This window comes from Notamacropus eugenii, chromosome 3 (assembly GCF_028372415.1).
Source record: "Notamacropus eugenii isolate mMacEug1 chromosome 3, mMacEug1.pri_v2, whole genome shotgun sequence".
Classification (NCBI taxonomy): Eukaryota; Metazoa; Chordata; class Mammalia; order Diprotodontia; family Macropodidae; genus Notamacropus; species Notamacropus eugenii.
Genome location: NC_092874.1, coordinates 425,167,032 through 425,190,985, shown reverse-complemented (window position 1 = coordinate 425,190,985; position 23,954 = coordinate 425,167,032). Strand labels below are relative to the sequence as shown.

The 23,954-nt window shown below is 43.1% G+C and overlaps 2 protein-coding genes across 8 annotated transcripts in view; one reads left to right on the top strand and one right to left on the bottom strand.

The window, feature by feature from the left end:
• Positions 1-11,375, bottom strand: part of EFCC1 (EF-hand and coiled-coil domain containing 1) — a 77,079-nt gene extending 65,704 nt beyond the window's left edge. For 2 of the 3 annotated variants that reach the window (XM_072598274.1, XM_072598273.1), the window contains exons 1-2: positions 10,248-11,342; positions 1,812-2,221 (exon numbers count right to left, since the gene is read on the bottom strand). In XM_072598274.1, coding sequence (XP_072454375.1) covers positions 1,812-2,221; positions 10,248-11,261 — 1,424 coding nt within the window. In that variant the 5' untranslated portion in view covers positions 11,262-11,342. Of the gene's footprint in view, positions 1-1,811; positions 2,222-10,247 lie in introns of all 3 variants that reach the window. The other variant, XM_072598276.1, reaches the window with a different exon arrangement.
• An 11,479-nt stretch (positions 11,376-22,854) lies between these two features.
• The window catches only part of CFAP92 (cilia and flagella associated protein 92 (putative)), a 69,044-nt gene continuing 67,944 nt past the window's right edge, over positions 22,855-23,954 (top strand). For 4 of the 5 annotated variants that reach the window (XR_011964653.1, XM_072598271.1, XM_072598268.1 and 1 more), the window contains exon 1: positions 23,446-23,711. Coding sequence is in view for 3 of the 5 variants with exons in the window: in XM_072598271.1 (XP_072454372.1) it covers positions 23,576-23,711 (136 nt within the window). In the remaining 2 variants the exon portion in view is untranslated. Of the gene's footprint in view, positions 23,313-23,445; positions 23,712-23,954 lie in introns of those variants that run through there. The other variant, XM_072598270.1, reaches the window with a different exon arrangement.

The following is a 23,954-nucleotide window of genomic DNA, read 5'->3' as shown; positions in this document are numbered from 1 at the left end:
TCCCTGAATTCTGTATGTACTGATGGAAGTGTGTCATATACTTGTGTGTATGTGTGTGTATGATGTCTGTACCATTCTTACTATATCCTTTAATAAATTTCCCTTTTAAAAAGCAACAAGTCTGGCTGGCTAAATTGATTATCAAATAACAGTCATGTTGGGAATCACACTGGTGGGGGCTCATGAGCTGTAGCACGAGAAAAGGTCCCTCCCAATCACTCAGGGGTACCCTTAGAGACCAGAAGGGACATAATTGCCACCAACCCAACCCATTAGTGTATGACTTGGGATAGTTCAAGACATGTTACATGTTAATATATCCAGGGCATATATTACATGTTGATATAGTCAAGTTTTTGACATTATTGCAGTTCTGAAATTATATATTTTTCTTTCTAGTTTTTATAACTTTTGTTTTTACACCACCTTCATTTCTAATGTAACTCTCCACCCTACCCTCCACAGAGTTGTCCCTTGTAACAAAAGATGAAAAAGAGAGAGACAGCAGATTAGGAAAACTCATGAACATATTAACCAAGTCTGATAGTATACATAATATTCCACATCATTAATTCCCCTGTAAAGAAAGGGAGGTACATTTTTTCCTCTATTCAGGACTAAGTTTGATCATAATTACACAGTATTAAACTTCTTTCCTTATTTGTTTATTTATTTTAAAAATTCTATTACAGTGTCAGTCTGGCTCCAATCCCCTCCAGCTTTTTCTCTCATAATACCTTTTGGTATACTCTAAATTCTTACCAGCTAGATTATTCGCCATCCCTCATTCTTATCCCATCCTCTCCCATTCTATATCTTTGCTGCTCACTCTGCCCTGATGTCCCCCCCATCTCCATTTGTTTGAATCCCTCCCATAACTCTTCACAGTCCAGCTCTGGCATAACTTCATCCAGGAAGCCTTACCTGACTGAGCGCAGGCACGATTTCCTTTTTGTACCCCCAACATTCTTCACAATGCTTGGCATGTAGTCAATGTTGAAAAAATGCTTGTTGAGCATATGTCTTTTCTTTTTTACTTCAACCAACAAATACTTATTAAGCACCTACATGTGCCATAGATAAAAATACACCTACATGCTAGGGACACAAGATAAAGAATGAAACCATCTGTTCTCAAAATGAGCTTATATTCACACAGGTGATGCAATAGTACAAACAAATTTATAGATATGTGTACATACATGTGTATAAATATGTGTGTACACATAAATACCCACACTTACAAACTTTCATATATATAAACACATATAGATAGGTAGATAGAAAGTTGGATGGATGGATGGATGGATGGATGGATAGATTAGATAGATAAATGGATGGAATGGATGGATGGCTAGATAGATCAGATAGATAGACAGATGGATGGATGGATGGATGGATAGATTCTATTGTAACTCCTTGAGTTCAGGGATCATGCCTTTGCCTTCCTATCCCTAGCACTTAGCAGTGCCTGGAACATAGTAAGTACCTAACAAATACTTGTTGACTTGCTGACTGTATACAAAGTAGTTACTTCCCAGGACAAGCCCTAACAACAGCCAATAGTTTTGATAAAGTTTCAGGATTGGGTGGACATTTCATATGCATACTCTCAACAAGCCTCTGAGGCAGGTACTTGCCTGAAATGAAATCTTCTGGAGTTATTAGACTGGAGAACAGTGCTGTAAGCCCTCTCCATCTCTTTGTTTTTTGTACCCAGCAGTGTCCCTTGTACAAAACAGGCCTTTAGTCAAGGCCTGCCATTGCTTCTGCCAGCAGGCCTGCCCTGTCAGTTTATCCCCAGACTTTACCTGTAATACTGTAGCTCTAATTCCAGCTGCTGGATGCACATCTGTAGATGCAGTACTTGCGTGGCTTGGGCTTCCAGTTCCCTCACCTTCCCCAGGCCGCTCAGTACTGCCTGCCTGGCCTCCTCCACTTTCTTCCTCATTTCTGCCTGTTCCTTTTTCAGATGGCGGTTGCAGTCTTCAGAGGCTGCCAGGGCCTCCTGGCACTGACGCAGCTCCTTAGCCAATTCCTGATTCACCTGAATGGCTTCTTCAATCTGACCATCCCTGGAGTTCCGGATCAGCTCTACTTCCTTTAGCATGCTCTGTAGGCCTTTGGTGGACTGGGGGCTCTCCTGGCTTGATAGCATCTTGGATCTAGGAAAGCAGCCACCATCTTGTGTGTGACTGGCATGACTCTTCCAGAGTCCCACCTGCCAGGGGCGAGATAGGAAGACAAAAAAGCAGCTGGGTTTCATGTTGGAGTTTTAACACTTTCCTCTCACCCTCCTACTCCATGTCAGCAGCACTTTCAGCCTCTCACTTCATAAAATTTGACATCCATTTAGCACTTTCCAATTGACAATGTCACTTTACATATATTATTCCATTTGATCCTTCCAACAACCCTATGAGATACATAGGTTCATCTTGTCCAACCATTTCATCTTACAAATGAGGTTAAGTGACTTACCCAAAGGTAGTGACAGAGATGGGATTTGAACTGAGGTCCTCCAGGAAGTGAATCATTCTGTAATTTTACAGATGAGGAAAATGGAAGCCCAGAATGGATTAGTAACTGACCCAAGTTCCTAGAGCAAATATTTGATGGTGCTAGGACATTAGATTAGCTTTTCTGACTTCCAGTGCTCCTTCCTTGGCTAAGTTCCTGGTCAGTTGGCTAAGTGCCCTGTCCAAAGTGCCTCCTTGATTCAGAAAAAATCCACAAACTAATTTCTTGGATGACTGCTTTGACTGAATCTGGGAGAACTGACTGAATCACTGGTTGAAGGCATTTTATTTATGAGAAGTGAAGATATAACAAGACAGCCATAACTAGTCATTTTGTTGTTAGAGCACACAGCACAACAACATGCCTTATAAAATAGCTTTTTATGCAAATTCTATTTGTGTGGGGAGATACAACTCCATGGTGAGGAGACAGAAACCCTGGGGCACTATAAGGCCTCTGTACTGTAGAGATTGGGAGAGGAGGAGGAGTGTGGGTCTGAGAGGGAGCTTACCTAAGATAGGACAGTGTGGGGAGAAAGTATTCTATTGGGCAACTTCCTATTTTAACTAATTATTCATGCAAACAAAGTGCTAAATTCAGTTATTTCTACCTTGGCTACGAGCATAGTCAGCACTCTGAATTTTGATATCCTGGGACAAAGCCTTGGTCACCCTGCTTAGTTAAGGCTCTGGGTAGCATCTTTTAATTCTCTAAAGGGATATATCATTACACTCAAAAGACCACATAAGAATTAAATTCATTTTCTTCTTTCTTGGAAATAGGCTTTCATGCCACCTCCTAGCATCTCCTCAATATGCTGAGGGGACACCACCACCACCTTCATTTCCCCTGAGATGCAACTCACACTCTACCGCTGTTTCTTTGGCTCTGATCCGTGAACTTTTGCCTTCATTGGCCTGGAGCCAGACTTCCATACCACTTCCCAGGCATCTCCATACTAGGTAGTCACTTGTGTACCTTCTCTTCCCTTTAAGGTCTCCTTTGTTGTGTTTTCTTCCCTCATTAGAATGTAAGCTCTCTGAGGGCAGAGATCATCTTACTTGCATGGATCTGTACTCCCAACTCTACCTGGAACATAATAAGTGCTTAATAACTGTTCTATGTGTCATCTTTCCTTCCTTCTCTCCCTTCCTTCTTTCCTTCTTTTTTCTTTCTTCTTGCCTTTCTCTCTCACCCTAGTTTGTGACCCCACTTTCCTAAAGTCCCAAAAGATGTTTGTCCCCATCCTTAAGATTAGGGACCATTTCTCATACCTCATCCTCCCTGACCTCTACAGTTTTTGATACTGTCGATCAATCTCTCCTCTTGGATACTCTCCTCTCTCTTTATTTGGGATGTTGCTCTCCTCTGGCTCTCCTCTTACCTCTCTATTTCAGACTCCCTTTTGCTAGATAATTATCTATGCCCTGGGGGCAGCTAGGTGGTGCAGTGGATAGAGCACCAGTGCAGGAGTCAGGAGGACCTGAGTTCAAATCTCACCTCAGACACTTGACACTCACTAGCTGTGTGACCTTGGGCAAGTCACTTAACCCCAATTGCCTCCTCCTGGGTCACCTCCAGTCATCCTGATGAATATCTGGTCACTGGATTCAGATGGTTCTGGAGGAGAAGTGAGGCTGGTGACCTGCACAGCCTTCCCTCACTCAAAACAAAGTCAAATGCAAAGCATGTCACCATTTCTCTGATGACAATGATCTTCTTTGGCAGTGAAGGATGAACACACATGTATGCCCTAATCCTTAGCTGTGGGTATCCTTTAAGACTGTCCAGAGACACCTTGTCTTCTCCTTCTATACTCTCTCTTTCTTCATCAACTCCTAGATCTGTCTATTTTTCTACCTACCTACCTGTCTGTCTGTCTGTCTATCTATCTATCTATCTATCTACCTATCATTTCTCTCCTAGTTGTGACCCTCCCCATCTCTTACTTTGATTACTGTGAGTAGTACATAGGAGGCAAAGTCCTCTTCTGAGAGAGAAAGTAGAGAGGGTGATGGCAGGAGCTCAAGGAGAGAAGAGGAAGCTTGAGACTGATTCTGGGATGGTGGCTTCTGAGTTAGTCTCCCTTTTCTAATTTATCCTCCGTATAGGAGGCAAAAGAATCTTCCTACCACACAGGTCTGATTATGTCACTCCTCTAATAAAACATTTCCAGTAGTGGCTCCCTATTGCCTCCAGAATAAAATATAAACTCCTTGCCCTGGTATTTAAAGAATTCACAGTTAGGCTGTGTTCAGTAGTCTTAACCTTGTTTGACTCTGTGATCCCACTTGGAGTTTTCTTGGCAAAGATACTAGAATGGTTTGCCATTTTCTTTTCTAGCTCATTTTACAAATGAAGAAACTGAGGCAAAGAAGAGTTCAGTGACTTGTTTAGGGTGACAGAGTTAATAAATGTCTGAGTCTGGATTTGAACTCACAAGATGAGTCTTCCTGACTCCAGGTCCAGGAATCTATGCACTATTGCTGCCCCTAGGCTCTAGCCTACTTTTCCAGATTTATTCCACACTACTCACCTTCATGCACCATATGTTTCAGCCAAACTTCCCTACTAGGTATTCCCTGGAACTCAGCATTCCATCTCATCTCCTGCCTCCCATCTCAGTTCCTTTACATGGGCCACCCTCTAGGCTTGGAATGGACTCTCTCCAAGACTCAGCTCTGGATGCCTTTCTGAGTCCCTGGGTGTTAGGGCTCTCTCCTTCCCCTCCAATCTCTTTTCACTATCATGTAATGTAACTGCAGAATGTAAGTTCCATGCTGGGAGAGGCTCTTTTTGGTTTCCTGTCTCCAGTTCCTAGCTCAATGCCATGGGCACATCAGACATTTAGCAAGCATTAATTAAATTGTTGAATCCTAGAATGAAGATCGCCAGCCTTTTTGTAGTAATATCCTACCATTGTCTGATTATGAGATGCCTCTCCCTATTCTGTATCATGAATGAATGAATGAATGAAAACAGATTTATTAATTGCTTGCTTACTTGCTACTGTTTGTCCTTTGTTCTCAAAGAGGACCATGACATCAGGGAGATGATACCAAGTGAATTGGATTTAAGTGAGGGAGGGCTGTGCAGTCACCAGCCTCACTTTCTCCTCTGGAACCATCTGGGTCCAGGGGCCAGATATGACCATGTGCTGGAGGCTGTTATAAATATTAAAAATTCTATGCCATATGTGCTTATTTTTAAAATTAAAATTCAATTTAAAATTAAAAGTAAAAAAGAATTCAGAGTTATTTTGTTTAGAAATGTCATACTCATTCTCCTGTCTCTGTGTCTTTCCTTGGGCAATTCCCCCTATCTGATATATATATATATATATCAGATATATACGTGAATATATATACATATATGAATAATATGTATGTATGTATGTATATATGTGTATATGTGCATACACATATACACATATATACACATACATATAACTATAGACATATACACATATATCAGTTGGTCAATAACCATTTATTAAGTGCCTACTATGTGCCAGGCAATATGCTAAGGGCTGAAGATACACAGAAAGGCAAATAACAGTCCCTTCTCTCATGAAGCTCTCCACCTAATGCGGGAGACAAACAACTACATACCCATAAGACATATACAGGATAAACTGGAGGTCATCTCAGAGGGAAGGCACTGAAACTGAGAAGGACTGGGATGGGTTTCTTGCAGAAGGTGGGACTTTAGCTGAAACTTGAGGGAGACCAGAGAAGCCAGGAGGAGGAAGAGGAGGAGGATATGAGGAGAAGGCTCCAAGCATGGGAGGGATGGTCAGTGAAAACGCTTAGATTCAAGAAAGTGTTGTGTTCAAGGACAGTGTGTCACTGGATAGCAGAATACATGCACAGGAGTAAGATGTAAGAAGAGCAGAAATGTCCCTTTTTAATAGAAATTCTACCCATCTTTAAAAGCATAGGTCAATTTCTTCCCATCTGCCAACCTGAATGAAGTCTTCTCTAATCACTCCAGCCCAGATCTGTGGCATGTGCAAGTGACATGCATTTTTGCACTTAATTACTCTCTAATTAGAGAAAGAAAATGAATATCTATAAATCAGACATCAAACTCCTTGAGCGCAGGGATCAGATCTGTTGTATCTCTCACACAATTTAACATAATACCTATCAAGAAATACTTTTTGATTGGCTGATCATCGTGAAATACTTTGGACCTAGATTCAAATTCTAGCCCTGGATTCAGATTCACACTTATGTGACCCTTGTGGCCAATCATGTTATTCTCTTCTTCTTTTAATAGCCCATCAACTACTTGAAACTACCTATCTTTCCCCTGCTAAATCCAGAATTGGTGCTAAATTTGAATTATACCTCTACTGTCTGCTGCCCAAGTAACTTCAGATAAAGTCAACCAGCCTCTCTAGGCTTCAGTTTCCTCATCTATAAAATGGAAGAGTGTATAGACTAAGTGATCAGGGGTTCTTACTATATTTCTGAAATTACTCAAACTCCATTCATCAACAACAACCACAAAATGTGTTATGAGCCCCCCAGGGTAATTTAATATAAAATCCATAATATTTTTATAATTATTTACTACTTAAAGTGACATTAAATAACTCTTAGTTTGAACCTTTTGGACCATTAAGTCCCCAAAAGGTTCAAAGACTGCTAAATGGAAGGTATTGTATTAGATGATCTTTAAGGATCTCTTTAGCTAGAATTAGTGTCCAGAGGAACCCACTCAGTTCTCTAGCCTTGGGTAATTCACTTACCATCCTTAACCTCACCTTCCTCATTTGTAAAATGGAGCCATTATTACTAGTACTACCTATCTTGAGGTTTATTGTGAGGAAAACATCTTATAATATCCTCTATAAATAATCTCCTATTATTATCACTTAAAACCTTCCTTCTGTATAGTAGGGACAAAAAGTCTGTCAAAACCGCATAAATGAAGTCAGCACTGAGAGAAAACAAAACTGATGAAATAACAGTCTGTTAGTATTGTTCTGTCAAAATATGTCCCTTTTTTCTGTAAGCAATTAACAAACTGTTTTTGTCTGTGTGTAAATATACTTTGCAAAGGGTTTGGGTGTTTCATGGGAAGTGTCTGTTGTGTCAAAGCAAAATGTATCTATCACTAAATGGCTTTATGAAAGGCTATAGAACTCAGTTCATCCAGTTATTCCTCAAATGTTTACTGATGTGCCAGGCTAAAGTGCCATGGGAGATAAAGATATAGGTTGTAGTATATGTAGTTCCAATTGTTTGGCACCCCAGCTTCATCTTTTGAATTAGGGAGAAGAGAAAGAAGAGTTTGAACGTAGAGCCTCTGGATAAATGCAGTATCATCTAAATTACTAGCAGGAAGGGGACCCAATGGGGGTGCTTGTCTTAGATCAGATTTCAAGCCAACACACAAAAGACATTAAAAACCACAAGTACTTTCTTGGAGACTTCAGTTAAATTTCTGGCACTCAGCTGAAAAAACAACAATACATACAACCCTATGTATTTTTTAGAAATATTTCCCAGTTGGATCTAAAAAATGATGTTATTTTGTAGTTAGGTGGCTTATTTATTATAGTATATCATCTCCCAACTCAGAAGTGTGAATAAGTTTAAGAAAACCCCTGATCTATTTCAACTGTGTTTTAAAAACCAGCCTGTTAAACCCCAGCGCTAGGGTGAATACTTCCAAATATGCAGCAGGTCATTCACGTCCCACTGGAGTCAATCTGATATTTCCCATTGAATGGATTAAGACCTGGGGTTCACTCTCATTTCTGACACAGAGAGCTATCTGACCAGACCATGCATGTCACTGAACTTATCAGAGACTCAGTTTCCTCAAGTGTAAAATGGAGACAGTAATAAATAATACATCAAGTATCTGACACAGAGCTAACTCTGGGCTCCAATGGAGCACTTTTAAAAAGCTCAGCAAATTTTAAAGCACTATAAAAATGCTAATTATATTATTCTTTTTAGACCTCAATTTCCTCATCTGTAAAACCACAAATTTGGTTTAGATGGTTTCTAAGGGTCACTCTTGACATTCTACAAGAGAAGTCACAGATCAATGCAACAAACAACTTGTTTTTAGCCTGCTTTGATCACAAAGATTTTAAGGAGAGCTGTGGTGAGCCTGGGCTGCAGTTCTGGCTTTGTGTTAAATACTGGCTTCAGGGATTTCAGCACTGTTAGAAATACTGACCTCTTCTTTTAGCACAATGCAATCCTCACTGGCCTAAATCTGGGCATAGGACCACAGCAATTCTCTGGCTGAAACACCATTCCAATTACATGGTAGGGATGAATAGTTGGGTCACGTTGACATCATTTAATTGTTTTGTACTTGAACTTAAACTCCCATCTCATCAAAGTTTTCCCTTAACTCAACAGAGGACTCTACCTCGTGCCAGGCACTGCCCTCAGAGCTGGCAGAGGTCCTACCTTGTGAATTCTTACTGTTTGGCTCTCTGATCACACAAATGCGTCTGATGGCCAATCTGCAGGTGTACACAATTCCTGCTCACACTACCCATGTGCAGTATGCAGCCCAGTAGGAGTAAGGACGGAAAGTCAAAATATTTAATTCTCCAATTTCAGGAAAAGTGTGAATCAGAAAATGTTTAGAGAGACGACAGCTCCTCCCACGCAGTTATGGGTAGGAGGGGTGTGGCTATTGATCATCTTCTGCATGGGAAGACTAGTAGTGAAGGGTTAGGTTCAAACCAAACAGAACGTACGCAGAGACATAATATATATAGTCATTACATTTTTCAATACTTTAATGGATTTGTGATCTCATCTATGTGGGTGTCCCTTCAAGGGTGCAGCTGGTAACCAAGCCATCCTCACCTCCCCATCTTCTGCAACTCTTGTGCCCATGTCTTTCAGAAATCATGTCCACTCTGGGAGCCGGGATGGGGGGTGGGAGGGGAGGAAGAGACAAGGAGGAAAAAGGACCCTCTAGTTCTCTCGAAATTGTGAGGATACTAATGTAAACAAAGAAGTAGATGGGCTGAGAGCTGCATCCTTGGAGGAACTACGCCAGCCATCAATCAAGTTTAAATATGAGGGGTTCGCAGAGCTGCAGGTTTGAATTTAACTGCAATCCCCAAACTCTCTATAGCAAGAATTTCTTGGCGATTTATACTCTTAGAGTCTCCTCGGGGCACAGAGGGGAAGGAAGTTTATTAAGCGCTCACTATGTGCCAGGCACTGTAGGTAGAAGGGAAGTGAACTGTCCCAGTGACACCCTGCTAGTATGTGTCCGGGGAGGTATTTGAACCCAGGTCGTTCTGGCTCAAAAAGCAGATCACCATCCACTACAACACACTATCACTATTTCCTTAGCTGATAATAATGACGCCTTCAGATGACTGTACATTGAGCTTCCAGAGCACTTTCCTACGCCCTGGTACTCACAAATTCTATGAGATTGGCAGTGGTAGCTATTATTAAACCCATTTTCCAAACAAGGAAACGGACGCCCAGAGCAGTTAAGGGGTTTACCTTGGGCCAGTCCTCTCAGTACTGTCAGAGTTGGGTTTAGGCTCGGGGTTCTGCCGGCCCCTAAATTCGATGATTTTTTTCCTCTAGCGCACTAGGATTCTGATGCCCGAGAGATAATGTCAGAGACCTGGGGGGCAGCGTAACCCTGGGCAGCGTGTCAGGACCGAGGCGCACTGTGCCAGCTTCCCCTCTCCCTGTGCCTCTCGGGCTGAGGCCGCTCACCTGCAGTGCCAGACAGCGTGCGTCGCTGCTCTGGAGCGCGGCTCTCATGTCTTCCACCAGCTCCCGGAGGCTGGCGTTCTCCTCCTCTAGCTTGGCAACCCGGTCCTCCGCCTGCTCCAGGGCCACCACCTCCTCGTAGCATTCCCGGGAACAGCCAGAAGAGCCCGTGCCGGCGACTGCTGCGCTGGAAGGGGAGCTCCTTGTGCGCCCGGACGCGGCCCGGACAGCAGACGGCCCGGACCGCTCCCGGCGCCGGCGCAGGGGGCTGCGCAGCCGGATCTGGGTCTCGATGTGCTCGCTCTCCGGGCCCACAGGCAGCCGACTCCCCTCTGGACCCTCCCGTGCCCCTGCTCGGGTGCTGAAGTAGCCGCAGAGGCGGGCGTGGAATTGGCGGAAGGTGAGCTCCGGGGCCATGTCGGCCCAGAGCACGGCTCGCTCCTCTTCATCCTCCTCGTCCTCGCTGCATCCCCCCTCTGTGCCTAGACCGGCCCCAGGCCGTAGCCCCAGCACCTTGCACAGCACGCGGAAGTCCTCCCCCGGCAGGCGGCCGTCTCCTTTGCAGTCCAGGTGGTGGAAGACCTCCTGCAGGTACTGGTCCAGCCCGGTGGCCAGCACCACGATCTCATTTTCCACGCCTCGGTCTAGACTGTAGTGATGGGCCAGGGCGCTCACCAGCCACTGCGTTCGGCGCGCCGGGCGGCGGTACGGGTCCCAGGCGTCCACCGGCCCCGGCTCCATCGCTTCTCCGGCCGCCTGGAGCCTTCCTTCCCTCCCCTCTCCCCGAATTCTCCCGCTACCCAGGACTCTGACCCGGCTCCTTTCTGCTGCCCGGCATCGCTCTAAGTGGGGAGGGAGCTTGCCCCCCAGTTCCCTAGGCTGCAGTTCGGCCCGCCGCGGTCTGGAGAGAACTCGAGGGACAGGAAACTCCGGGAGGCTTCGCCGTCCTTTCGGCTTCGGCGGGGAGGGACGAAGAGGCCGACCGGCTGCGGAGCCCCAGGGCTGGAGGAACGTCATCCCAGGGAGGGGCTGCCCGCCCACTCCCCTCCCGCCGCCCTCCTCTCCGGATCCCTGCGGCCCTCTGAGCCACCAGCCCCCGCTGTCGGATCCTAGTGTCCTAGCGATCTCAGGCGGCCAGCCGCTCTCCAGTGGGGCGTGCTATGCTGCGCCCCGTGGCCCTTTCCCCGTAACTTCTGCGCCCTAGCAGCTCGGGTAGGTCCCTTGGGACCGGGCTCGGAGCAGGCCCCTTCTGCCACTGAACAGGTGGGGATGGGGCTCTGAGCCGGCAGAGTAAAGGTTTTGCCCTTTTAATTGATGTCCGCCTTTTAATCTGCCCTCAAATGTGAGCATTTCCGCGGGCAGCAAGACTTCCCGGGAGAGCTCCTCGTGTGCTTTCTGTTCAAGCTGCGGTTTGCTAGTGACCCTCTAAAAGGAGAATTCATTGAGACTTTTGAGTCTTAGACAACTGGATCTCCCCTCGGTAGGAGCAGCGTAGACGGAATGGAATTCGATTTCCAATCCCTGCTCTGGCGTTTGCTAGACCTGTGAGCAGGTCATTCCCTCGTTTGAAACGGTCTACACCTGCCCCACGTAGCTGTTGCTCTGTAAACTCTGAAGTCCTGCATAACTGAGCTATTGTGATTGCTGCTTAGATTTAGAGTTGGGAAGGACCCGAAAAGTCCTCTAGTTTAACCTCCTCGTTCTTAACAGAAGAGGAAACTGAGGCCCAGAGAATTAAAGTGGTTTGCCCAGGGTCACAAGGTAGTAAAGAGAAGAGGCAAAATTCAAACTCAGGACTTCTGATTCCAAATACATTTGCATTTGCATTCCTACAATGCCTCTTTTGCCTTCATCATAGTGTTTCTCTCTTGTTACCATAAAACTTAATTAAGGCTAATTCGGATACACAGTACATTATCTGTTGGTGATGATAAAATTTCCCCTTTCGCAGAGGGCAGGAAGAGGCTGTTTTTTCTCTCCCCTCCTCCTTAGCCGCCCTCCAGAAAAGGGAAAGTAAAAGTGTTGGCTAGCGAAGTATTAGGAATGGATGAGAGGATACTGCCATTTCCCTTTGGGCAAAAACAATTTTCATTTTAGCCAGATAGATACACCCACAGAAATGAATTGTAGAGAGAGTACAAAGAAGAAGCTAAACTTTTCTAAAGAAACTATGTGATTTGGGATAGCAATTCAGGGTTATCATGGACATTTCCAAGCTAGTCAGTCTGATCTCGGTCAAATGATTCTGAGGATTTTTTTAATCTGTAGGATGCATATAAAAATCTCTCAACGCACCTGTGCCAGACACTGTGATAGGTACTGAGGGGGGTGCAAACTCCAGGACGCTGATTGTTGTGAGAGGCAGAAGAGTATTCTAGCAAACTGTTTGCCATCTCTGAGCTGTTGTTTCCATATGTCTAAAATGGGGGGGGGGGCAGGGAAAGAGGGAGTGTGGTGTGGTGGTGAGAGGGCCTCTTTTGGTGTCAAGTTAGCAATTTGAGGAGGGAGGAAATCCCGTGTAACCAAAATATGTAGTCAGGCAAAACAAATTCTCACACTGGTCATATGCAAAAATCTCTTTTCTGCATCTTGAGTTCATTCCCTCTGTGAGGAGGCAGATTATGGTGTGCTTGTGTCATTATATTGAACAGAATTCTTAAATAACATTTTCTTATTAAGCTCTGTGTGTGTGTGTGTGTGTGTGTCTGTGTGTGTGTAAGACAGACATAGACAGAGAGAGGAAAGTGACAGAAAGGAAAAAGAAAGACAGAGAGGAAAAAAGAGACAAAGACAAAGAGAGATGGGGGTGGGGGAGAAGAGAGAGAAGAGAGAGAAAAGAAGAGGAGAGAAGAGAGGAGAAGAGGGAGAGAAGGAACGAGACAGAGAGGAGACAGGGAGAGGAGGAAGGAGGAGATAGATAGATAGGGAGAGAGAGAGAGAGAGAGAGAGAGAGAGAGAGAGAGAGAGAGAGAGAGAGAGAGAGAGAGAGAAAGAGAGAGAGAGAGAGGAGAGACAGAAAGAGAGGAAAAAGAGAGAGAAACAGAGAGGAAAGGGAGAGAGAGGAGGGAGACAGAGAGGAGGAAGAAAGAGAGAATGAGAGAGAGAGAGAGGAGAGGGAGAGAGAGAGACATAGAGAGTGGAGAGAGGAGACAGAGGAGAGAGAGACACACAGAATCAGAGAGAGGAGGGAGAGAGACAGAGAGACAGAGACAGAGACACAGAGAGAGAAGGGTATAAAGGTTTATAAAGAAAGTAAAAATAATCCCCAACCTCAAGGACCTTGCATTCCAAAGAAAGAGACATAATGTAAAGAAATAGGTACATATGAGATACATACAGAGTAGAATAGAGTGTAAGTAATATTAGAGGAGAAAGCTCAGAAAAACCGGAGTTCAGGATCTGCCTTATACAAGCCCAGTGGCCAGAGCAAGATTCCTTAACCTCTTAAGGCCCCTATCCTCAGTTTCTAGTTAGAGAGAGTTATCCATCCTCATAAGAGAAACCACAGGAACCAGCACATCTCATCCCACAAATAGTAATAATTCTGGCCCACCCTGTTTTACAGGGGTGCTTTTGAGAGTCATATGTAAGTATGTATTCCAGGTCCCCAGTACTTCCTCCACTCCAGCAGTAGCTTTAGAAATCTAAAGGTATCTCAAAGCATAGTTCTCTCCATATATTTTATGCACTCCAGATGAGATATCCCCCTTGTATTCTGCTCCCTCCCCCTTCCCTTCCTTTCTCTTGCTCTATGCACAGAATTCGTTGTTACAGCTCTACTCTTAATGTTCAGCTATGAATAATGAAGTTTATTTGGTTTAATGAATGAGACAGCTAGGAGATGGACTAAACTGATCTCACTAAAAAAATGCAACATCAAAATCATCCATATTATGTATAGGTCATACAATTTCTGGGAATATTGGAATATAATTAGGATACAATAGCTGGGGATTTATTGTGTTTCAGGTCTGCTTGGGGGAACTCCGTGAATAAATTTCAAAAAGCAACTTTCAGAGACCCATTAATATTTAAAATGTAATCTTTTCACCTCTTTTCCCCTCTAAGGGAAGCAAGTTGACAGTTCTAGTTTTTAGCTAACAACACGTTGGCACAGAAGGCAGGGTTTAGAATAGAATCCTTCCAGATCTTTCTGGTTTTGACAGTGTTACCAGGAGTCTTGGAAAGAAATTTCAGTTGAGTCCACAAGGTTTTTGTCTAAGGTTCAAAGTAACAAATTCAATGGTTCTGCTACTTTCTTTTGTATTTGATTGGGGGATGGGTGTATGTGTGTGTTAGAGGGTCCTGGTAAAGAAATGGAAGAATTTCTTTCTTTCTTTCTTTTTTTTGGTAAAGTTTTACTGTTTTTTTTAAAGAGACCTTTTTTTTTAATCTCAGAAAATTTTCTGGTAGTCAAAAGGAGATACATATTATACAATCTTCATTTGCTCATTTGTTTAGAATTTTGTCATTTTTAATCTTTTTTCCTCTCTTTTCTGAATGTATGCCTATATGAGCTGGGCAAGAGGCTTGCAGAAAGAAGTGAAAAGAAGGCCTTCCTGGGAAGATGGCTGAGCCCTAAGTTCCTTTCCAACTTGCATTTTCTGGTTCGGTGATTAGAGGAGGCCCCTTAGTTTTACAGAAAGAACATTCCCCAAGCTATGAAGGGTCAACCCCAATGTGCCCAGAAAGTTCTTGTCACTTCTGGGGGTGGGGGTAGGAGCAGGAGTGCTATAAAAGGATAACACAGGTGACCTCCACCCTCCAGGAATTTATAATATGATTGAAAAGACTTTGTCAGCTGTAAAACACTATATGAAGTAAGATAAAATGCTTAGTTGGAGAGATAAAATATAAAAAGTTAAACAGCAAAACAGAAGTAAAGCTACAGGATCCAAATAGGAGAGATGCCATAAGGTTGGGTTTGGATTAAGTGCTAAATGAATGACATGATTCCCTGCAGAGGATTGATGCCTGACACTTTGGGGCAGAGGGAAAGAGAGAATGGGGCAGCTAGGGACAGTGGAGCTTGGATTCAGGAAGATTCATCTTCATGGGTTCAAATCCGGCCTCAGACACTTCCTAACTGTGTGACCCTGGGCAAGTCACTCAACCCTTTTTTGCCTCAATTTCCTCATCTGTAAAATGAGCTGGGGAAAGAAATGGCAAACCATTCCAGTATCTCTGCCAAGAAAACCCCAAATGGGGTCAGAAAAGTCAGACATGATTGAAATGACCAAACAACAATTGAGGTAGAGAGTGATTTTATCAGCTCCCATGAATTTAGTTACCATTTCTATGCTGATGGTTCTCAAAATCTACCAACTCTCTGATGACTTCTAAATCTCACATTTCCAACTGCCTTTCAGACATCTCAGTTGGATGTTTGGCAGACATCTTAAACTAAACATGTCCAAAACAACTCATCATCTTCTCCCCAAACCTTCCCTCCTACCTTCCCTATTCCGGTGAAGGGCTACACCATCCTCAGTCCCTCAGGCTCACAATCTGGGAGTCATCCTAGATTCCTCACTGTCTCTCTGCACCTTCCCCCCAATCTCTTGCCAAGGCCTGTTAATTTCGCCTTTGCACCATGTCTTGAAAATGCCCCCTTCTTTCTTCTGACACTGCCCCCAACCTGGTGCAGGCACACATCCACCCATATCTGGATTATTGCCATAACCATGAGTGGGTCTGCTGCCTCAAGTTCTCCACATCTCACCCCTTTCTCCATTCAGTCACTAAAGTAATTTTCCTAAAACAAAGGTCCAAATATGTTACCCCAATACTCAGTAAATCTCAATGGCTTCCTATTATCTCCAGGTGCAAATGCAAAATTCTTTGGAATTCAAAACCCTTTATAACCTAGCCCTTCTACCTTTCCACTCTTCTTATACCTTACTTCCCAACGCATAGTCTTCAGTCTAGTAGCACTGACCTCCATACTGTTCCACAAACATGACCATCCATCTCTCAGCTCTGGGCATTTTCTCTGGCCATCTGTCATGCCTGGAATGCTCTCTCTCCTCAATTCCACCTACTGACTTCCCTGGCTTCCTTAAAGTCCCATCTAAAATCTCCCTAACTGCTCTTAATTCTAGTATCTTCCCTTTATCATTTTCTATTTATCCTGTATATAACTTGCTTTGTATAAATTTGTTTGCATATTGTCTCCCCCCATTAGATTATAAGCTTCTTGAGGGTAGGGGTTGTCTTTTGCTTCTTCTGTATCTCAGAGTGTAGCACAATATCCAGCACATAGTGGGCACACAGCCAAAGCTTAATAAATATTCATTGGTTGATTGATTAAGTGTCTTGCCCCAAGTCACATAGCTAAGGCAAGATTTAAACTCAGATCCTGACTGCAAGTTCTTAGTTTTATCCATTATACCACCTAGTTGCTTATAGCATGATTAGCGGTTTTATGGCATAATTAACTGTTGTACTTTTTATCCTTTCAACATATTAACAATGTAAAGCTACATAAAATTAATGATCATAGATTTAGAGCTGGAAAGAACCTTGGATTCCCTGTAGTCCAACTCCCATTTTACAGATGAGGGCACTAAGGCTTAGAACGAGTCACATAATGAGAGTCACACTTATTTCACTCCCATCAAAGACTCATGTTTTTGTTTAATGAGTCTTTCTTCTACAGGCAGACGTAACCGCTCCTCTGTGCTTTAGGAAAGTTGCTAGTGATAAAAAAATTCTTCACCTATAGTCAACCTGATGATTAGTCTTTTAACTTAGCTACAAAAGTCTTGAGAAGGAAAACATATAATCTGTTACTGGGTCCTAACTCAAAGCCTTTTTAGTTTAGTAGGAGACTTTTTTGTGCTGTTGGTCTGAGATTTTAATAGTTTGGAAATTTCCTCCACTAATATAGATAGGCAATTTATCTATAATATATGTGTACATATGTATTTATAAATAAAATCTTAGAGGGTAGGCAGTTTTCCCATGCTCACATAGAGCTCATATGTGTTGGTGGCAGAGACTCGAACTTAGGTCTTTCCTGATTCTAAGGTCAGCATCTGCCATGTTGGGCTTTCACTCTAGGAATCATAACTTCATTTAATTGATCATATGTATTTAGCTAAAAATAAGTAAAAGGAAAATCAATCTCTCTATCCAGTTATATTGCTAGGGAACAATAAGTTAATTTTAAATTAATTGCAACTAGGCTATAATAGGCAGCATAGTATAGTGGATAGAAAACTGGATATAGGGATGAGAAATGAATTCATGAATGTAAAAGCATATAATAAGAGTTTAAACTATGTATCATGGGGTTGACACCATATAAATATAAAAGGGAGATGGCTCCTGTCCTCAAGGAGCTCATATTTCAATAGGGAGAGACAACTCAGGGAGTGGTCAGGGGAAGTCACAGGGATAGAGTGAAGCTATAGGAAGTGTGATTGGTATGCCTAATTATTGATTACTGTTCCACAACTATAAAGTGGAAACATCCATAGGTCACAAGGCAACATCCAGTAGCCAGGAGAATTCAATAGCAGGTAGGCATGTGGGAAGAAAATGGTTGGGGATGCAATGGTTAGAGCCAGCTAGAAATAGGGGGCCATATCATACACTTACCTATCAGGACGGTAAAAGGGCCTCAAGCAGGTGCAGAGATGAGAGGATTCATTAAGGGAGATCTGGGATCAAGTTTAACCTATGATAAATATTAGCTATGTCACCTCATGCAAGTCATTTGTAGCAACTCTACATGATTATAAATGGTGGAGTAGTTTCTGATCTACATTTGTAGGAGATTCTGAAACCGGTAAATTCCTAAACCAGGAAAATCACAGATCCAATACAAAATCAAAACAGAAGGTCGGGGTGGGGGGGAAACCTGGTCTTGGGGGTAAAAAACGTCTTCACAATGGATAATCGAGGATGTAATACATCAACTGAAAGGCTAATTCCTATTTGACTTTTGTGCATATATTCTAAAAAACATTAGCTTCTAACTATCTAAGAGAGCAGAACTTAAGGGAAAAAAATATGGAGTCTCTGAGATGTTATTATAATTTTACTGTTTGGTTTAGGTATTTTAAATGAGAAAAAACAAAATCTCCAGCTGGATGTAAGTAATTGATTTAAAGACTGTGATAGATCTTTTATAAATATGTTGGCATAAACAACCTTTGAAATCTACAATTTTGAGTTGACAGTCATGCCCTCTCAAATCAGAAGCATTAAAAGTGTTGGCTCTTTGTTGAAACATTCCTCACCCATCTGCTATTCTGTTTAGAAAGAATGGGATAGAAGAGGCATGATAAATCTGTGGCTTTTCACTGAATAAGATGGGAAGAAAATGAGTGGGTCAAAAAGATGTCAACACAATTTACTAACATCTGCACCCATGAAAGTAAAGAATACTCATTGCAGTGTGAATATTCCATTTTCTTTTATTTCTCTCCTTAAGTTTGAGCTGCTTGACATTTGGTGTTGAGATTTTAAATAATGTAAAACAGGTTTAGTTTAACACTATTTATCATAATAAATTCCAAATGGATAAATGATCTCAATATAAAATTCATGTCATAAGAAAATTATAGGAGAATGGAAGACAGTGTCTTTCACGGTTTTGGTTAGGGGAAGAATTCATGATTAGGAAGGGAAAGAGATGGTTATGAAAGACAACAGGCCATTTAGATTACACAAAAACGAAAACCTTTTGCACACACACACAAAATCAATACATTGAGAAGACAAGTAATGATGGATTATGGGAAACAACCTTTTCATCAACTACCTCTGATAAAAATCTGACATCCCAAATCCACAGAGAATTGATGCAAATCTGTAAGACATCGCTCTCCAAAAGACTAAAGTGGTCAAAGGTAATGAACAGCTTTCAAAATGGCAATGCAAATTCTACTACTATAGTGAAAATGTTGCAGACTATTGATGAGAATAATGCAAATTAAAACAACATTTCTTACTGGTCAAACTGGCAAAGATGATTGATTGATTGAAGAGATTCATACCTGAGATTTCATTGATGCTTTTAGTTCCTGGTGAGGGATCTTTCTCTCTCTCTCTCTTTCTCTCTCTCTCTCTCTCTCTCTCTCTCTCTCTCTCTCTCTCTCTCTCTCTCTCTCTCTCTCTCTCTCTCTCTCTCTCTCCTTTCCTTTCCTCTCCGCTCCTCTCTCTCCCACCCTTTCCTTTACCATTGCAAATCAACATCTACTCTGCAGTTTATGGTTTTAGAGAAGTTCTTGGGACACTGAGAAATTCAGTGACCTTCCTAGGATTGAACACCAGTATCAGAGGTCAGTGGCTCAACTTCAACCAGGGTCTTAACTCCAAGGCCAGCTCTATGTCCACAAAACAGCACCAAGCCTGGAGTCAGGGATTCTCATCTTTCTAAGTTCATATCTAGTCTCAGTTACTTACTAGCTATATGAACCTGGGCAAGTCACTTAATTCTGTTTATCTCAGTTTCCTCATCTGTAAAATGAGTTGGAGAAGTCAATGACAAACTACTCCAGTATCTTTGTCAGAAAAACCCTAAATGGGGTCATGAAGAGTCAGATATGCCTGGATAACAATCCTATCTTTTGATCCAATCATCTCAGTATTGAGTTTATACCCTAAAGTGGTCAATAAAGAAAGGTCCCATATAGGGCAAAATAGTCGTACACAGGTATGATACAGTGAAAAGAATGCTCAATTTAGAGGTAGATAATCTGACTCCGTGACACTGGAAAAGTAATTTGCCCCATCTGAACCTTAGTTGCCTCTCTTTTTCCTATCTGCAAAATAGTTGGGATTGGGCTAAGTGATCTGTGAGGTCCTTTTCAACACTAGATCAATGACCCAAAGATCAGAAAATTCTACATGCTGTAGTAACTCCTACCTTGAAGCTTTTCTTTACTTTCCCCAAGACCCTGATGTCCTCTGGGAATATCACAGGGTTAGCAGCTTGCTCTATTTGTTGAGGTCCTCCGTTGATCTGGTCACTCCAACATGCTGCTCTCACGCTTCTTTCCACCATTCTCTGCCGAGCAGAGCTGCTGGGCACTTGCTGGTCTTTTGGTACTATGACACTTCTTCTTCCAAATGGTGATGAGGGGAAGGGTTATCTATTCACTGTTTTACTTCAGGGCCCCCAAACTATTTTAGCTCAGTGAGTGTGTGTGCGTGTGTGCGTGTGCGTGCGTGTGTGTGTGTGTATGTACACCCCAGCCAACAGTAACCAGCCAACTGGAAAAGCCTTTTGACGTCTGAGTCTTTTTTGTCTTTAACTAGATCTCTTTCCAAGCCCAGGAAAGAGCATTCATTAAAAGTAACTTGATTACAAGCTTTTTAAGGCCAGCAGCTACGTCTTTCTTTATCTTTATCCTTATTCCCTCCCCTCCCCTACTAATCTCCATGAGAGGTGCTGTGGTGGTCTCACGAACCAGCCTGGGAGACCTGGACTTCAGGACTGCCTCTGATAAACATAGGCTTCGTGGCCTTGGCACGAAGTGGTGACTACTTAACATCGCAGATGCCCCACAGCAACTTTAACACTAAAACTTGAAAAGCTACTACTCAGCTGCGAAGGTAGAGGATTTCCTTCATTAGTGATCTCCTGTGATGAAGGGAGTGGGGGAGAAAGCTCTCCATTGCTTTACGCATAGTCAGTGCTCAAGAAACCCCACCTGAATGGATGGTTGCTTATCTGACTCTGCCTTTCAGGTTTGTTGGGAGGGAAATACTTTGTAAACAGAAAAGCACCCAAGAAATCCAAAGAGGTATTTCTTCTCTGGGTGCAGGAGACTAGCTTTAATGCTGCTGATTGTGTTTGACTAGTGGAGCACTTGTTAATGGCAGGAGCTCAGTATTGTTTCAACTTTTATCTTTCTTATTGGGCACATCTTGTTTTTTATACCATAACTTAGTTTATTTGTCTTTTTTCAAGGGGAAGGGAGGGTAGAGAGGGGTGGGAGACACAGGGAAACTATAACTTTCATTTTTTGCTTAATCTGCCAAAATTTCCACTCCCTGTTTTCTTAGTGTGTTTAAATATTTATTATCTCAGGTGATCTTTGATTTTTCAATCTTTTTTTTTCTTCCATTTAAATGTTTGCAGCTAGCAAGAGACCAAGTTGATCTGAACCCTAACACCTACTTCCTCAGATCCCTAACCCACTAGGCACCAGCAGTGCAGTGACTTGGGAAGGCAGCAAGTGGGGGAGGAGGTCAGTTCAACCTTTAGAGTTTTTATTGCCTGGCACTAAAAACAAAAAAATTCTGGCTCTTTGACCAAGAAGCTCCAGAATTACAACCAAAGCAAACAGGTCACGCAGTGGAATATTGGAGTTGGAGGGAACAAGATCCAAGTTTAAATTCTTTCTCTGGGGTTTCCCAATGGTGTGACCCTGAGCAAGTCACTTAACTTCTGTCTGCCTCAGTTTTCTCATCTGTTAAATGGGAATAATAGCACTTATCTCCCAAGGTTGTGTTGAGGATAAAATGAAATATTTATAAAGCCCTTTGCAACCTATTTAAATGGTAGTCATAGGGGCAGCTAGGTGGTGCAGTGGATAGAGCACCAGTGCAGGAGTCAGGAGGACCTGAGTTCAAATGTCACCTCAGACACTTGACACTCACTAGCTGTGTAACCTTGGGCAAGTCACTTAAACCCAGTTGCCTCATCCTGGGTCACCTCCAGTCATCCTGATGACTATCTGGTCACTGGATTCAGATGGCTCTGGAGGAGAAGTAAGGCTGGTGACCCGCACAGCCCTTCCTCACTCAAAAAAAAAAAAAAAACAAAGTCAAGTGCAAGTCATGTCATCGTTTCTCTGATGGCATGGTCTTCTTTGGCAACAAAGGACGAACACACCCACAAATCAGCAATAATAATTATTATTGTTATTATGGACAAGACCAGGGTAGAAGAAGAAATTTCAAACAACTAGGCAGTTTGCTCATTGAAGCTGCATAGGATCATAGATTTCTTTACTCTGAAACAGAAACTGAATCTGCAATAACTACCTTACAGTATCACGGAGAGAAAAACACTATGTAACCCTTAAAGAGCTGTATAAATGGGAGCTTTTATTAGATATTTCATTCTAAGTTATATTAAATTTGTCTAGGTAAATGTCTTATTCCTGCTATTACATTGTAACTGGACAGGGTTTGCTTTTAAATTCATCTATTTCTCCTATACCTACCACAAGACCTTGCACATTGGAAACATTATTGAATAAAAGCTTTTTTTTTTTTAAAAGAATGTGATTCAGATTGGTGCCCATGGGCAAGTCACTTAACCTTGTTTGCCTCAGTTTCTTCATCTGTAAAATAAGCTAGAGAAGGAAATGTCGAGCCACTCCAGCATATTTGCTAAGAAAACCCCAAATGGAGTTACCAAGGTGGGTGGTGTCTGAAAGACTTAAAAAAACACATCTTGAAATGAGGAAAGGGATCTCTTTTCTCCCCCCACCCCTTACCCGGATCTAGGGAGAACAAGGATATTTAATCTGGAGTTCTAAATTTCTAGTTAGAGCACCCTGGGGCTGAATCCCAGCTCTGTTTCTTTCTATCTGTGAGATTTTAGCCAAGTCATTCCTCTGGCCCCAGGCTTCAGTTTCCTTATCTGTAAAATGTCTAAGATTAGCTGATTATGGGAGTTATAGATTTAGAAGTCATCACATTCTAGTCCTTCATTTAAAAGAATGAGAAAACTGAGGTCCAGAAGTGATTGCCCAACTCTGTCAGGCAGTTAAGAGGTCAGGAGGCAGAATTTGAACCCTAAACTCTGGTGCTCTGGTTCTTTAAAAGTCCTTTTCCAACTCTAATGCCAATGACTTCATGGAGGGAAGAGCTTAGGGACAGGTGGACTTTTCTTTGGCAAGTTTGGTCACCTTCTTCTGAACCTAATTCGTTCCCCTTAAAAATGAAAGCCCTTCTCCGGCCCCGCCCTCCAGTCTCCAAGCCCGCGGACTGACAGACACCAAGTTCTCTCTTGCCTAGCAACCACATAACACAGAGCAGCCTCATTCAGATTCCTGCGCGACTCGCCCTGGCGGCGTTCTTTGGTTCAGCGGGCAGACAGAGGTACTGACGCCACAGGGGTCCCTGGGTCACCTGTATGAGAAGAGAGATGCGAGAGAGAAGCGCGAGCTTCTGGGCTTGAGGGGCGGGGCAGGGCGGATGGGCGGGCGGGGAAGGGGAGAGCGCTACAGGGCGGCGGTGGGCGTCCCCTCCTCATCCAGAGCAGGTAAGCCTTTGGGGTGGCACCGCGGCAAGATGAAGAGTTTGGCCAAGGGGCGGGAGCCCCGGGAGAGCGCGTGCGTGGGAAGGAGGATGGAGGATGAAGAATGAAGGATGACAGTTCTCGCCTCACTGAGGACGGAAACAAACAAACAAATACCTGGTTCTCTTCCCTCAAGGAGCTCATTTTCGAAGGGGGAGCAAGATATATACCTCGGAAGTGGAAGTCCCAGAGAGGACATGGTGAGAGGCAGCTGGATTTAGCTGGAGAGCTCTAGGTCCGCCTTGGCCAAGTCCCCAAGGCTCTCAGGGCTTCCGTTTTCTCCTCTGTAAAATGAGGGTGTTGGACTACTAGACCTTTCCAGATCTAAGTCTAACATCTTATTACTTGGATTCGGAAGGCTAGGATTCAAAATCATATCTCTGATGCCGACTCGCAGTGTGACCCGGGGTAAGAAGCCCCTCTGACTTTCTGGACCTTCATAT